Source organism: Trifolium pratense, linkage group LG1 (genome assembly GCF_020283565.1).
Source record: "Trifolium pratense cultivar HEN17-A07 linkage group LG1, ARS_RC_1.1, whole genome shotgun sequence".
Classification (NCBI taxonomy): domain Eukaryota; kingdom Viridiplantae; phylum Streptophyta; class Magnoliopsida; order Fabales; family Fabaceae; genus Trifolium; species Trifolium pratense.
The window spans coordinates 40,964,263-40,980,928 of NC_060059.1; the positions used below are offsets into that span (position 1 = coordinate 40,964,263).

A 16,666-nucleotide genomic window follows, 5' to 3' on the forward strand; every position below is an offset into this window, starting at 1 on the left:
ACAATGTTTTCTGCCACGTCATCCCACTTCATGCCACTTTCTTAACATGGCAAAATGATAGTTATTTATTGGATGATCTTGTAAAATTATTTACACCGTCGGTGCATCTCCATTAAAGACATCTTCGTTAATTAGATTGGTCCCTAAAAAAAGGTCTTAAGATGATCAAACTGATTAACGAATATGTCTTCCAAAAACCTATTCAGACCTTTTTTTTTTCTTTAAGGGACCAATGTGAAACCAAAAAAATCTTTGAGTGACATTTTACCAATTAAGCCTTTAAATTTACAATCTTTAATAATACTCTAACTAAATATATTAATGATTAAAATTGTGTATCGGCGGTGTTAGAAATAAAAATCAATATTTTGAAACAATTCGGCTCATAAAAAAAATACAGTAAAAAAAACTTGATATATTTAGTTCAAAAAAACTTGATATCCTAAAATATAAGTAAAAATGAGTCAAAAAACTTGATGTATTTAGTTCAAAATTTGGTGTAAATACATTCAATTTTATTGATCAGATTTTGCTTATATTTTATGACGAATGGAGTATTATACTTAAATGATTTTTAATTAATTAGGGTTGCCAACCAAATAGTATTTGTTGACGGCTGACGCAAATAGGAATCTATAAATAGGAAGAAACAAAGCATTCATCTCATTACACACTCTTCCTTCCTTCTTCACTATATATATATATATATGCTTTGTCTCTCTGTTGCTTAATTTCACATTTCATCCATAAAGCACGAATTCTGATACGGACACTGCTAATGTAAAAATGATAGGACATCGATATCACTACATATTTATAAAACATATAAATTGATAATCAAAATATATACATATAAATTTAATTTGAGCAAGTTATTTATCCATATACGATCGAAAAAACTAAAAATATCATAATTAAAATGTAATGTCTTCACTCTCTCATTGATCAATATTATTGTTTCTACACATCTTTAACTCTTGTAGATATGTCTGATATGCGCCTAAGAAGAGTATAAGCAAAGAAATAATAATTATTTTTGGGACACTTGTCCGACACGTGTTATACGAGTATTTTACAAGTGTCGGACACTGATCATAGGAGTGTCAAATTAAAGAAAAAATTGAATTTTTTCCGACACCGATATGAGCTATCCGACACGTGTCGAACGAGTGTTATACGAGTGTCGGACACCGATACCGCGACAAGCCTAATCATAGTCTAATCATTGTCGGTGCTTCCTAGCATTTCATATAAACTTAATAATAGTAACAAAATTACACTCTTTTTCACTTTTTCGCACTATTCCCAAACAGAGATAGATGGACTGCTATTTTTTGCATTTAGCAATGGCGGCGCTCGTCGGAGCTTTTGCCGTCGTCATCTCTGCTTACTTTTTGCACCGTAAGACACTCTTACAACTTCTTGACTTCGCTCGTATCGTTGCCGAGGAGAAGCTGAATGGACCTGTTACAGTTCGAGGGATTCCGGCCGGGTTGCCTCAGCTGCATGCTGTCCATGAAGGTATGTATATTTATGAACGAACTGATTTATAATAGAGTCAGTTAATATCTGATATATGATTGAATTGAATTCATGTGCTTGTTTGATATGTGCTATGCTATGCTATGATACACTTAAACAAACATGAACACCGAACACCACACCGACACTATCCACCAACCATTAGTAATTTAAGAAAATTGAATTGATTGAATATAATAGAAAATGTTGGTATTTGTGTCCGACACTATACACACCTTGTGTGTGTAAGTAAATTGAAATGAAAAGATTAAGTTTTTACCAATGAAACATAGACACAAACACCCGACACATGGACAACAATGATAATAATTTTTTAGAAAATGACATAATTCAGTCTAATTTTATGTTTCGATGTGAGATGCTGACATGTGTCAGACATTAGGACACACCTTTAATCAAAAGTGTCTGTCAGACATTAGGACACACCTTTGATTAGAAGTGTCGGACATTAGGACACGCCTTTGATCAGAATTGTCGGTGCTACAGATGTTTTTACGTTTTGTACTTGCTTTCTTCTTGTATGGCCTTACTATCGATGCACGACCCACGTAAATAAATTAATTGTCTAGTTTGATCTCAGCATTGTTTTACTGGTTAATTAGAAAAATGTATGCTGTGTACAGCAAAATCAGCACTTTTAGGTACCCAGAAGAGAAAAGTTATGAGGCCAATTTCTCCCAAGTCTCCTGTGGCAAGTGCTAGTGTCTTTGAGAGTGTTGAAGAATCAGATGATGATGATATTGTTGACCATACCAAACTAGATACTACATATCTTCACAGCAATGGAGATGTTGTAAGTTGCTGTTTAGCATTCATTCATATGATATTCTATAATTTCTGTAAATGAAAAATGTTTGCTCTTAAAATAATAAGTTGCTATCCTAATTCTTCTAAAATCAGTATTTACCCAATTGTGGAAATGCTAATAATGAAGACCGGATGCCGGTTGTAGTTTCAAGTATGATCCATTCTCATAGTTTTTATAGTGACCTACATGGTGTGCAGTCTGGTCCAATTGCAGCTGATATTCTACGGAAAGAGCCAGAGCATGAAACCTTTACTAGACTTATAACTACGACTATTGGTACGGAGTTTTGGTCTTTCTCTTGAATGCAATTATTTACTTTTAAAATGGGGTTTCTCATAGCATGCACAACAAAGTCCTCTTCCTTTATCACTTATGCAGATTGTAATAACGTTTTGGAAAGACATTTATTAGTTTATACTTCATTTCTATTTTTTTGGTTTAGAGGCTCCATCACCTGATGAAGCGAAAGCCTACATGATGCTTCAAGAATGCCTTGAAATGAGAAAGAGATATGTGTTTAGAGAATCAATTGCTCCATGGGAAAAAGAAGTTATATCTGACACTAGAGCTCCAAAACCTAATCCAGAGCCATTCTTTTACGCCCCTGAAGAAAAATCTGATGTGAGTATATTACTTTGTTTTTCTAGCGAATACTTGGTTATCCTAAAGGTATACACTTTGTGAAGAAATGAATGTTATACATAATACACTTTGTGAAGAAATGAATGTTACTTCTGTTGTGATGCAGCACTACTTTAAAATGCAAGATGGGGTCCTTCATGTATATCCAAGCATAGATTGTAAGTATATATGTCGGGAATTTGTATTTGTTCTGTAACTTTTTTTTTTTATTTTACCATTCCTGTAGGGATTCTTATGCAACTTTTCTTGTTATCTGCAGCAAAACAAGAACTTTTTCCTGTTGCAGATGCAACTACCTTTTTCACTGACCTCCATCATATAAATCGAGTCGCAGCAGCGGGGAACATACGGACATTATCTCATCACCGGCTTCAACATCTAGAACACGTAATTATAATTTTAAGTTTCTGATTATGAGTAACAAAGTACAGGATATGTTTGTATTTTAGTCACAGGCAAGGTCAGCTGGTTTTTGACAATTTGTGTATGTACTCAAGCTGTTCATTCTTCATTCGAGGCTAAATGCTGATAAGGAATTTCGTGCCCAAAAGAGTACTCCTCATCGAGACATCTACAATGTTAGGAAAGTTGATACTCATATCCACCACTCAGCATGCATGCACCAGTGGGATCTTTTAAAGTTTATAAAAAATAAGCTGAGGAAAGAACCTGATGAGGTGAAAATTTGTGTTTATTTTTGTGTTATCACTTGCTTTAATTTGCTGTATATTTATTTTGTGGAGTTACTATTCCAAATTCCTTTTCAAGATAAAACAATTTTTTTGTCATAATTTTCTATACTGAGTAAATAAATACTGTCAAACCGTAGGTTCGTGTATTGTGCATGTTTTAATAAACATTAGATGAATATGGTTCAGCTTATAACAGCTTATGGAAATGGAATTATGTTAGTTTAAATATTATGAATCATATTTTGGGATGATGATATTCATTGCATATTATTGAAACCTTGAAAAATTCTAACTTCATTCAGGTCGTAATATATCGAGATGGAACTTATCTGACCTTGAAAGAAGTTTTTGAGAGTCTGGATTTGACTGGGTAACGAACATCTCTATAATTTCTACTATAATTATAATTCAAAACAAAGCTTGGTTGGTAATAAAGTACAATACTTTTTTTTCTTCCAAACAGATACGACCTCAATGTTGATCTTTTGGACGTTCATGCAGACAAGAGTACATTTCATCGCTTTGACAATTTCAATCGTAAGTACAATCCATGTGGTCAGAGTAGGCTCAGAGAGATATTTCTGAAGCAGGATAATCTCATTCAAGGTATTCCTTCCATTGCTCTTAATGGTATTATAGAAAAAGACAAATCATTCCGTCAAAAGTACCAAAATTTATTAGTTTTCTTGGTATGTATAAATAACTCTAAAACGACGACTTAGAGAGAATGGAGGGAGTAATATTTTTAGGTATAGTGGGATCTCTTTGCTTAGTTGTTCTTTGTTGTTAACTTTACAAAAAACTTCAGGATCTGAAAGGAAGAGTCAAACATTATCATAATCATCTAATCTAATAAATATCTGTACTGTAATGGATATACTCTTTCCTACCTTGTCTATTTGTCACATTTGTTGTTAAAGACAACATAAGTTGGATGGATAGCTGAGTGATTAATAGCATTAGGTACTGATGGAAGATAAAATTTATTTTGTTCAAGATGGATGTGCCTCAATTCAATGTTCTGCGAGATTATGTCATAATGTCATTAATTTGTTTTGGAAAAGAAGTACCATGGGTTCTCAAAATGGAACGTTTAAGGTCTTTAACTAATACATGGATGGATAATTCTTTAAGGATGGTGAGATTGATTGAAATTTGTATTATTTATAAGGTATGGATTTTGAATTTGAAATGGCCAGTCGGCCTCTAAAAGCAGTTTACGTATACGTTTTTCAAAAGCAAAGTAGTAGAAGAAACAAAAAAGCAAAACATTCCCAGATGAATTTAAAAAATTCATAGAAGTCATTTGGGAGTTTACTGTTATGATTTGTGTTAGTTATCTTCAATTTTAAGGCATCTTTTACATATGCTTATACTATTGTGTTGCACTGATTAGGTCGTTACCTTGCCGAGATGACAAAGGATGTAATTGCTGATCTTGAAGCCAGTAAATATCTGGTGATTGGCACCTTGCATTTTTTTTTCCCTTTTATATTAAAATACCTGCAATATAATACTTAATTTTGGCTGCCTATTTGATTCACAGATGGCTGAGTATAGAATATCAATATATGGTAGGAAACAAAGTGAGTGGGATCAACTAGCTAGTTGGATAGTGAATAATGGACTATACAGCCAGAATGTTGTTTGGCTGATTCAGGTATTCTCCCGTTATTTGCTTCTCAGTGTTAATTTAATATTCATATGCATAAATCATCATTCCTGTAGTACATACTTTTGTACAATGTCGCAAATTTCAGCTTCGTAAGTTATTCTCTTGATGTTCTCATTAGAAATGCTAAGTGTTGGTTGTTGATGGTAGTTCTTTCAAAATTTTCTTGCAGCTTCCAAGGTTGTACAATGTGTACAAAGAAAATGGAATTGTGACTTCATTCCAGAACATCCTTGACAATATCTTCATTCCACTTTTTGAGGTTACTGTGGATCCCGATTCACATCCTCAGCTACATGTTTTCTTGAAACAGGTGTGATACAATTTCAATTAATTTTTATTATGTTGGTTACCTATGTTGGCTGTGCTGCTGATGGTAGTATTGCATTTTATAACCTATAACTTGTTAAACAAGGTAAAACAGTTTAAACGACTGCAAATATGCACCGCACAAGTTGAATTTTCTGCTATTAGTAAAATGGTTTTATACATATGTTAACAATCACATTTTATTTATTTTGTATCTTCTTTGTGCAATATAACATCCATTACCCAGTTATTAATGTTGTATTTATATTTACATTTTTAGGTTGTTGGTTTTGATTTGGTGGATGATGAAAGCAAGGGGGAAAGACAGCCAACCAAACACATGCCTACACCCGCTCAATGGACTAATGAACATAATCCAGCATATTCATGTTGGTGTAAGCCCTAGAGGCCAATAAATGTATTGAATAATTTACTTATCAAATAAAAGGCTTTTCTTTATTAATTTTATATATGTTAAAATGATAAAGTCCCTAGAATAGTCAGTTCACTTATGGAACGTTAAGTATGACTTAAATCGTGAGATTCCATTAAATATAAGAACACTATTCTTAAACATATCCATAGTCAAGCTTTATTGTGAAATGGGATAACGTTAAAGCATAAAGACTATTATGTTGGTAGACTGATGATCATATCTCACTGATCATGGATAATGAGTTATCAAGTCTTCACATAGATATAAATGTTAAGGGTAACTTTATATCGGATTGACCCACCATGAGAATACTACATAGAGTGTTATGAAATGTCATAAGTTTTCTCATAGTGATAAAAGGTGTATTCCACCCTTCGACCTGAAACCACTATGTACCCTAGATGCAGGAGTGTAATACCTTGTTGCCATTCAAACGTTATCCGTAACTGGATAATTATAAAGTTGGTTGATGGGTATCCCACGAATCATGCTGAGGGACATGAGTGACCTAGATGGAATTTGTCCCTCCTACATAACGGGAGATATGTCTATGGGCCCAATATTGAACTAGACAAGGATGACATACTATGCCTTGTGTTCAATATAGACATGAGGGCAAAAGGGTAATTGTGCACAAGATATTTATCACGGAAAGGTTAGTCAGATCACGTGACATTCCTGTGACTTGGGTAACAGTGATGTGTTGCTAGATACCGCTCACTATTTATAATATTACGATTAATATTATTGCCAACGTCATAAGAACCTACAGGGTCACACACATAAGGACAGTTAAGAAGGGAAAAATAAGTAAGACTTATTGCGGGGGTGCAGTTAGTGACAAACGGTTATTGGGCTTGAGAAGCCCAATTTCGTGTAAACTAAAGACCTCATAAGAAACTCTATAAATAGAGCTTTATGAAGTTCAGTAGTGACGTTTTTACAAACCCTAACCGAATTTAGAGAAATTCTGAATTTCTTTAAACCCTAAACCGCACAAAATTCCCTCAGCCTTCATCCAAGAACAGCTAGCACTGTGAGATCGAAGGTTCCTGTTCGTGTGGACTAAGTGGAGGTGCTGCAAGTGCGGTGCTTGTGATCAAGAAAGGCGGCCACAAATTTGTTCTTCAAAGGTAATATTCTAGACCTGATCATGCTCATTCACAAGAATCCATTGATGGGAAATTTTAATTTTAAAATTCCGCTGCGTTTATAAAAGTGTTTATGAATCGATTTCCCAACAATTCATACTATGTCTATTACTGTTATGCCAATCTTTACACCTTAAACAAGGTATGTAACCTTTTTCCAAGATAGTAAGTTTACCCCCAACGAAATCAACATTGTTTACTGATAAGGGGAAATACAAGATGGAATTCATGTTAGTATTAAAAGTGTCACTTTATATTCTATTCAGTGCCTGCTTCTTTCCTCAATAAACAATAGTCTGCCTTAAATATGGATACCATAATTTCTTTGCTTCTTTCTTCATAACTAGTATCTGAATTTCATGAATTTGTTTGATGCCAAAATTTGACCTAATATACTTATTTCTCAGCTTCGTGAATCGAAGGGAATGACAACAATTAAACTCCGTCCACATTGTGGAGAGGTACTTATTGGTATATATTTTCTTTGTTTTGATATTTGTTAATTTGTTGTATGGTTAATTGATGTATCATACTCTATTCAGACTGGTGTTACTGCTATTGAACATCTTGCTGCAGCCTTTCTTACGGCTCATAACATTTCGCATGGAATTAAATTGAGAAAATCTCCTGTGCTTCAATATTTGTATTATCTAGCTCAGGTATGGTCCATGTTTCAATAGATTGCAAAATTTTGATGTATATGCAGTGACTAATTGGTCGCGGGTATTTATTATCAGATTGGGCTGGCAATGTCTCCCCTCAGCAATAACTCCCTATTCAAAGAATTACATCAGAATCCTTTTCCAAAGTTCTTCTCGAGGGGTTTGAATGTATCACTTTCCACTGATGATCCGCTCCAATTTCACTTGTTAAAGGAACCATTGGTTCAAGAATATAGCAATGCTGCTTCTGTAAGTACCAAGATCTCTCTCTCTCTCTCTCTATCCATGGCTTAAAAACAGTTGAAGTTGACAGTCAGGAAATTTCTTCCTCTGCAGACATGGAAATTGAGCTCATGTGATTTGTGTGAGCTTGCCCGAAATTCAGTTTATCAGTCAGGTTTCTCACATGCCTTAAAGGTAAACATATCTTGACTTTGAGCCTTCTGTAAAGAAAATTCTCTACTCCTAAGGCATAACTGTTTTCTTACCTCTAAAGATCCCAAGTATGGATGACATGTGTACAACTTTAGAAAAAAATTCAGAAAGTGCACTGTTGTCCACTCTAATTCGGTATTTTTTATTTGAGATTTAGAAACTTGTAACTGACATAATTATTTGTATTGAAAAATTAAAAAGAATATTTTTATGCACTGTCTATATTGAGGATCTAATGTGTTGCCAAACAATAATAGCTCATAACTGTGAAGTACTTGCCTACTATTTAAATTTTTGTTATAATGATCAAACTATCTTGTACTCAACTGATTAGCTTTTCTTGTGTTGTTAGTCACACTGGATTGGCAAGGAGTATTACAAGAGAGGGCCAAATGGAAATGACATTCGCAAAACAAATGTTCCTCACATCCGGATGGAATACCGAGACACGGTATGAGATCAATGCATGATTAAATTACCATTTGTAAATTGAACACTGCTCCAAACATGAATTTGGATCCAATTATTTATACTAGATTCTCTTCATGTTTAGTTGAAATATGCCATTTCAAACATCAACAAGCACAACTAATCAGAATTTGAAATACATTGTAATTAATTTAGTTTACTCAAATACCTTATTTTCCTTACTTTGATTGCTATGCTTGCAGATTTGGAGAGATGAGATGCAACTGGTTTATTTGGGCAAAGCTAGCATTCCTGAAGTTTTAGACATATAATATAACATGCTGGCATGTGCTTCATCCACACTTGAAAAATCAAGCTGTAAACAGGTTATACTCCCTCCGTGCCATAATATAAGAAAAAAATGGTCATATTTTTTTAGATCGAGTAGTATCACTATTTTTCTCTCTGATGATGACTGTCTGCTTGTGGTTTTAGTGTTGTTGGTGTTTGTATTTTTCCCACAGCCTCCACAGATGATTGAGCCTGTTCCCTTGTAGGTTGAAAATGAGTTCCGCATATCCACTCAACCTCGAATGATGGCATCTGAGGGCCGACCCTATTTAATGGTTAGACTCGGCACATACGCGATACTAAGACTGAAGATGTTATTCATCTATATTCCATGTGATCAATCAGCTTCAGCAAGACTAGTAGAACTTCAAATCATCATGGAAAGTGTTTTCTCATATTGACATGGCTAATCTCTTCTTTATTTTCACTTTTAGCATTATGCATAAGGTTCTCATCAAATGGTAATACTAATAAGTACAAGGTTTCCATAGCTAATCTCTTTTATATGCCTAATCTAAAATACTTTATCAATAACTGGGGAGTATGATATTTTGTATCATTTTAAAGGTTATGTAATTATGCTCCTCACAAAAGATTGAATCTTAACTTGAGTTTGTTAAACTTTAAGCAACAGTCCAAGCAAAGAGAAGGAAGTGCGACTCATAATCAATCCAATTGATGATTGTTGGTGCTGCGTCAAGCCTTGGGACCGAGTGTGTCTGTGTCTCTGTATCGTTGGATTTGTTTTATTAAGATATTTATGAGAAGACAAAAATTAAGAGAAAGGGTGAAGATAAATAACATTGTTTTTCACGTTGTCACGTGTCCGCGTGTTTTGTGAAAAGAAACCTTCGTCCTGTTAAGCATTATTCTTATCGGATTGGTCAATTTGGACGAGATTTGTTGTTCTTTTACAATTACCCTTCTTCTTGCTAGAGATGTCTCTTCCCTTTTAGGACTTGATTAGAAGAATGTTCATATGTAATTTTTTCCTCAAGTGTTTTGGATTTTTCATTTCTTTTATCCAATTTTGGATAATTTGGAATGTATAGAGGTTATTTGAACACCACCTAATATATTGCACTATCATCAATTCACTTTGAGTTAAAACAAAGCATGGTTAAACATGTTAATGCATTCCTTAATTTGATAAATATGTTTATCTTGAAGTAGACTCAATATTCTTTGCCTAGCTCTAGCTCATAAAAAATAGGATAATTTCCTCAACTTGTGGCAAGATGCTGTGGACACTTGTTTCAATCATATTTGCTTAGTAGCTATGGAGCCACAACCACCCTTTCATTGAAAACAATAATATCCCAACATAAGCATATATTCATATGGAAAAGATTATAATGCTGCATATATATACCATCCAAAAAAAGTTATCCAAACAGAGAATTGTAGATGAAGATATTAGAGATTTAATTATTTGCATATAGCCAAATATATTATATGGAACAAGATTCTCTTTGATTTGGAATGGATATACACTTTTGGCATTTCAGTTAGGGTAGTTGTGTCGTTTAGCGGCTTTCCAAACTTTTATATCATCGGAAAGAAAAATTATCCCCAACAGAAAGTATATATTATATAAAGGATGATCACTTTTTGACCACCATATATTGATAATATGCATTTAGCATCTCATACTTTTACCAGATTAGTAAAAGTAATTTTATTTCGCTTCCATTGACTAGTTTGTCAAAAAAGAAGTAATTCACTTAGTTGAATCATACTTAGATGCTTTCACCAGTTATCAGCTCCACACTTGGCTACCCAGCGTTTACGGTTGGCACGATAACTGATGACCAACCAATATACTTTTGACTTGATTCAACACTCACCTTGAATCTTGACTAATCCACTTTTCATTTAATTAAACACAAGTGTATAATCTAAGTATTAGAGAGCATAATCTAATTTAGATATGAATCGAAGATACAAGACCTTTTTGCAAGTATATAAGTTCTAGCATTTTCAAAACCATACTCCAACTTAGAGAGAGTAAATAATATACTTACATAAGATATAAATTAAAAATGCCTGTGTTCATCCCTATTAGAGATCCGGAGTTCAAATCAAAGGGTCTTCCACAAAATATAGCCATGACAGAAAAACAAATAAGGGATATATTGATGAAAGCAGATAGTAATGGAGATGGTAGTTTGAGCAAAGATGAACTTAAGAAAGCTTTCAAGGAATTTGGTTCAAGGATGCCTTGTTGGAGAGTTTCTTGTTGTCTAAGAAAAGCTGATACCAACCGTGATGGGAAAATCAGTAAGGAAGAAATTGATCTTGTTGTTGATTATGTCTTAGCATGGATTGAGTCCAAGAATTAGTTATGCTTTAGTACTTACTAGCTATAGATGCAAAACTAATTACCTATGCTATTTTTCTTTTCTTTTTTTTTCCTTTCTGTTTTTACCTATGTTATGTACATATAGTGACTTCATGTAAAATTAATCTTGAGTTTTTATGAGATTAATGAAACTGTTAAATTTAACTTTTGATCTTCTCATAGTATATACTAGATATTAGCCAATTAGAGATTGATTTTACATATGAAAATATGTGTTTCAAGTGTTTGTTTTGGAGGTAACATTGATTTTGAATGAATTGATTATGTAAAATTATTTTAGATAAAAAGTGAATTCATTTATATTCGAACGGTTATACTTGCTAGCGCTGAACAAGGAGGTGAGCGTGGCTGAGATGAAAAGAGGGGTGGGGGAAACCATAGAATGGGATTTTCGGTGGCGTAGAGAGTTGTTTGAGTGGGAGTCGGAGATGCTTCAATATATGATGGATGAAATTGGGTCGGTGTCATTTCAATTAGGGAACAGAGATCATGTGGTTTGGCTAGGCGATCCTTCGAAAAGCTATTCTGTTAAGTCGGCATACAAAGTCTTAACGGAAGACAGCAATTCGGAGAACCAGTTGCCATTTAAGAAGCTATGGATCAAGTTTGTGCCATTGAAAGTGACGATTTTTGGATGGCAGGTGTTTCAGAACCGCATTCCCTCAAAGGAAAATTTATGTAAGAGAGGGATAGTAGAGAACTCGGCGATCAACTGTGTTTGGGACTGTGGAAAGGTGGAAACAACATCACATATACTCTTTGAATGCACTAATGCCTACAAAGTTTGGATGGAATTATGTAGATGGTTAGGGGTGAATTCAGTGATGCATAATGACTGTATTGTACATTTTAACGCGTTTACTGAAGTAATGCAGGGGAGAAAAGGCACAGAATCAGGACTTCGAACCATATGGCTTGCGTGTATATGATGCATTTGGAAGGCTAGGAACATGAAGATATTCCAAGATAAAATCATTTCAGTTACAACGATTGCGGAAGATTCCAAGTTACTGTCATGGAATTGGCTGAGAGTAAAATCAAGAAGCTTCAATTATGCTATCTCGGAGTGGATCACATCGCCGAGAGTTTGCCTAGAATCTGTCAGGTGAAGGGCGGTATTGGTATATTTGCATTGCAGATCTGGTTGTGATTGCAGGGACTCAGTGGTGAAAAAGTGAGCTTGTTCAGGTCACATTGTGCTGGTGCGCAGAGCTCCAGCTGCAGTTCGGTTGTATCTCAAAATCTGTGTCCGCATGGCCACGGGCTGAAGGTCTGATTACTGCTTATTTAATCTCTACCTTCGAATATCTGCGGCTTATTTGTGACTCAGTCAGAGATCCTGAGCTGTTTGCCGTGTAATTCTGCGTTGACAACATGTCTGGTTCCATGTAAATCTTGGCATGCCTCATGCCCTTCTTAATATAATTTTCTTGGCCTTTTCCAAATAAAATCATTTATATTCATATTTAGATACATCTATATAAAAGTTACTTGAAATTGCAACAAATATTGGACACTAAACTAAATGTATGTTAAAAATAGAAGCCAAAAATTGCGAGGATCGAACCGTGGTCCTCGCTAAGTTTAGTGTCAATCACTACTAAACCAAAAGATTAAATGAAAAACTAAAATTTAAAAATCAACAACCACATCTTAAAAGGGTAATAAATAATGTAAAGTTCCCTATGTCTATGAATCACCTAACCATTGCACTTTTCAAATTTGCAAACACACAACACTCAGCACCAATGACACCATCACCAACGTTGTCACGTCAATTCATCACTAACAACAAAAGTTACTACATTACATTGTTTCCAACCTCGCTTATCACACCACCACTACCACAACAATGGCTTATTTAGGGTTTTATCAAGTTCAGGTACAAACACTGTCTTTCTTTCTATTATTACAATCAATGTCTTTTGTTTTTGGCTGGTATGTGTTAGTTAAAGGGCCATCATTTTGGGTTAACAGCTTAAAAACTTAGTCTTTTTCTTGTTTTGCTTTCTGGGTTTCTTCTGTGATCATATTGGTATTCTGTTTTGATTGATTTTTTGTTTGTAAAGTTTTTTTTGGGATAACAATAGTTGACATTGTATGATGCTCTGATGATTTGATAATGGTTTATCTGCATTTGTATTTTATACCGGTTAAAGCACGATAAAACTCTAGACGTAGTCTAGTTAAACCTTTCTATTTGTTGGATCATGGTTTTAAATTGCAGTCTGCAACCACAATATAAATGATTTTGAGGTCTCCACAACAGTATCAAATTGCAACTTCAACTACATTGGTGTATAAAGGATTGCAGCGTAGCCGCAATTTAAAACCATGATTAGGATATTATAACCTTTGTTTAAATCATGTCTTTATTCTTAAAATAAACATTATTGTTATTGCATTATTTTTGGTTGATTGATAGTAAATATGTGATAATTACCATTTATGTTTTAACTATGTTTTACTGGTTTTGGAACGATTTTCTTCCTTTATAGCTCCATCTTATTTGTTTCACTTCCTTCAAAGTCTTCTATTAGTGTTAGGTACTCTTACCTTTTGTATTGAAGGGAAGTAACAATGGTAAGCTTAAGAAGGCACAAACTTTTGGGACTATGCTCAGGTAAGTGTTCGATAACTTTTATTTATATTCTTCTTTTTCATATTTAATTTGGGCTGTTATTGTGGAAACAAGATAAAATAATTCCTTTGGCAGCTGCTATTATATGAGTTGTATCTTACATTTTAATTGATACTATTTGTTAATTTGATTGAACTTTCCCAGAAAACAATTCATTCATGTGAGAATCTAGCTCATCATGAAAATTCAAGTCAAAATGCTAATGGTAAGAGCGAAACATCTGTGGTTCCGGCAAGCTTCCTAGCCATGTTAATGAAGTTCTGAAAAAGATCACTACCCTTGAGATTGCTTGCTATGACGGAGCAACAGAAATCCATGGAGGAGAAAGAGGCTGCCGTGGTGAATCTTAAGAAAGGCCTTTCTCAAAAAAATCGAGAAAAAGGGGCGGGGGGAGAGGGTCATATATATATAATCTAATCGTTATAAGACAACTCTTTCTTTTTTGTTTGGGGCGGGTTCCAAGAATGATTCTCGAATCTGATTGAATCTAAGATACAACTAATTGGTTTACGCTATGGAACAAACACAAGTATATGTCATAGTAGATATTCATTAGTTATAGATGACTATCTATCAAAATTAGTCCTGCTACTACTCTAAATTTAGGTGGGGATTCAAAAAAAAAAAGATCTGTCTCCTGTAATTGTAAATTGAATATTGAATGACTTGGAGGAAAAGGAGGCCGCTTTGATGGAGAGGGATGCTGCTGCCAAAAAACGCAAAAAGGTGGAGCCTACTGCTGTTGCAAGTGGTGATTTGGAAGGTTTAGAGGTACAAAGAAGTCCCAATAAAAGGGGAAGGGAAACTGAAAAGGACTCTGTTGTTTGTTATGTTGGTGGAAGTAGAGCCTCCGCAACATGGGGTTAAAAATGTGGGGAAAGGTAATGATACTGAAGTGTCGACGGAGAACCAGTCTAAGTCACCTAGGAGGAGTAAGAAGCCAAAGAGAACAAAGATGACAGGCGGCAAGGGTGATGTTGGTGTGAAGAACAAAGGTGCTTCTGCGATGACTTCGGCAGCACTAGCAGGGGTAAGTTCTCAATCAAAGTATAAGGGTCCGTCTCTCTGGAATGAGAAGTTTGACGCAATTGCTTTCATAAATGAGACGTTCTCTTTTGACGAAGATGTTCGTTCACTGCTTGTGATCGAGAACAAAGTGAAGGAACTTAATGCGGAGAAGGAGGCTTTGGAGAAAGAGAATAAAAAAAATCATAATGCTGGGTATTTCCAAGAAGGGTTTGAATTGCTCATCGCTCAGGTGAAGTGTTTGTTTCCCAACCTTTATCAAGCCATCCTGGAGCAGGCTAACTCTGAAAAGGAGGTGAAGGACGTGTTAAGATTCATGATATCAGAGAAAAAGGAGAGAAAAGTTTGAGAGAGATGCAATGAAACTAATAGAATTGATACAAATGAATGTATCAAGTTACAAATAAGTGCAACATCTATCTTATATACTAACTAGCTAATGGGCCTATACTAACTAGCTAATGGGCCTAACTCTATATAGTTCAACAGCCTCCCGCAAGCTGGAAAGTGGTCACAACACTTCCAGCTTGGGATCACTAATGCAAAAGTACATCAATATAAAGAAAATACAATGAAATTTGCCGGAATACATCGGCTAGAAAAACAACTCAAATACAACTAGTAGTGCTTAACCACCATAAGGAAGAAACACAACCCATCAAAGCCAACTAAGGGCAGAAGCAAATCAACAAAGCCAATTAAGGCACAAAGCTTAACCATCAAGAGCACTCAATCACTCAAGATAGAAGCGAAAAAGAGAATGTCAGAAGAGGTCCGATGTCTATAAAGTGAAGCATCAATACTCATGTTGTGCTAAAGGTAATTAGCTCATCTAAGGACCAATCAAATCAAGGAGAAAGATCAAGTAGAGAATATCAAAAGGGTCCGATGTCTATAAAGTGAAGCATCAATACTCAAGTTGTGCTAAAGGTAATTAACTCATCTAAGGACCAACAAATCAAGGAGAAAGATCAAGTAGTGTGGTTGATGGCTAGAGAGAAAAGCATCAATACCAATGTTGTGCTCAAGATGAGATAGCACATCAAAAAGAAAACCAACTAACCACTTGATAAAGCAAGCAAATTCAAGCTGCTCAAGAGATAACATAAAAGCAACAAAGCCAATATGGCTAAGCACCTGTCTAAAACAGGGCAACAGAGAGTAGATTAAAGAACTCAAACCAGTCTTCAATCTTCACAATAAAGAGATAAACCAGCAACAAGTAAATCCTCAAACAGAGGCTCTCAGAACAAATGTGAAGCCATCGTGTCTTCATGGGGGAAGACACAAACATCCAATAAACTCCAGCCAAACTATATTCTGCTGAAAGCATAGAGTATCAGTGGGATAAGACTCCCAAAATGAGCTTCTTTGAGTTGACTAATACCTTCTACAATGGCAGCAAATAAAGCATGAACCAAATGTGTTTCTTCAATCTTCACACAAGGAATGAATCCAAAGAAGTAAAAGAACTAGTGACAGCACAATGCAACAACAACTCATCAGTTTATCAGTCTTCAATGAAACCA

General features: G+C 34.8%; 3 protein-coding genes across 3 annotated transcripts; all 3 read left to right on the plus strand.

The window, feature by feature from the left end:
* Positions 1 to 1,276: 1,276 nt before the first annotated feature.
* Positions 1,277 to 10,191, plus strand: LOC123897878 (AMP deaminase-like). The gene is made up of 21 exons (XM_045948679.1): positions 1,277 to 1,521; positions 2,166 to 2,335; positions 2,548 to 2,626; positions 2,793 to 2,971; positions 3,099 to 3,150; positions 3,252 to 3,379; positions 3,490 to 3,669; positions 3,987 to 4,054; positions 4,148 to 4,290; positions 5,081 to 5,142; positions 5,231 to 5,344; positions 5,529 to 5,669; positions 5,946 to 6,054; positions 7,351 to 7,394; positions 7,660 to 7,713; positions 7,795 to 7,911; positions 7,990 to 8,163; positions 8,251 to 8,331; positions 8,702 to 8,800; positions 9,021 to 9,143; positions 9,315 to 10,191. Exons 1-20 carry the CDS (start codon positions 1,320 to 1,322, stop codon positions 9,087 to 9,089), a joined length of 2,265 nt encoding a protein of 754 aa, XP_045804635.1. The 5' UTR covers positions 1,277 to 1,319; the 3' UTR covers positions 9,090 to 9,143; positions 9,315 to 10,191.
* Positions 10,192 to 10,976: 785 nt separating this feature from the next.
* Positions 10,977 to 11,618, plus strand: LOC123897886 (calcium-binding protein A-like). Its single transcript, XM_045948693.1, has one exon. It carries the CDS (start codon positions 11,151 to 11,153, stop codon positions 11,448 to 11,450), a length of 300 nt encoding a protein of 99 aa, XP_045804649.1. The 5' UTR covers positions 10,977 to 11,150; the 3' UTR covers positions 11,451 to 11,618.
* Positions 11,619 to 11,823: 205 nt separating this feature from the next.
* LOC123894168 lies at positions 11,824 to 12,399 on the plus strand. The gene has a single exon (XM_045944084.1). The coding sequence runs from the start codon at positions 11,824 to 11,826 to the stop codon at positions 12,397 to 12,399; it is 576 nt and encodes a 191-aa protein (XP_045800040.1).
* The last annotated feature ends 4,267 nt before the right edge of the window (positions 12,400 to 16,666 follow it).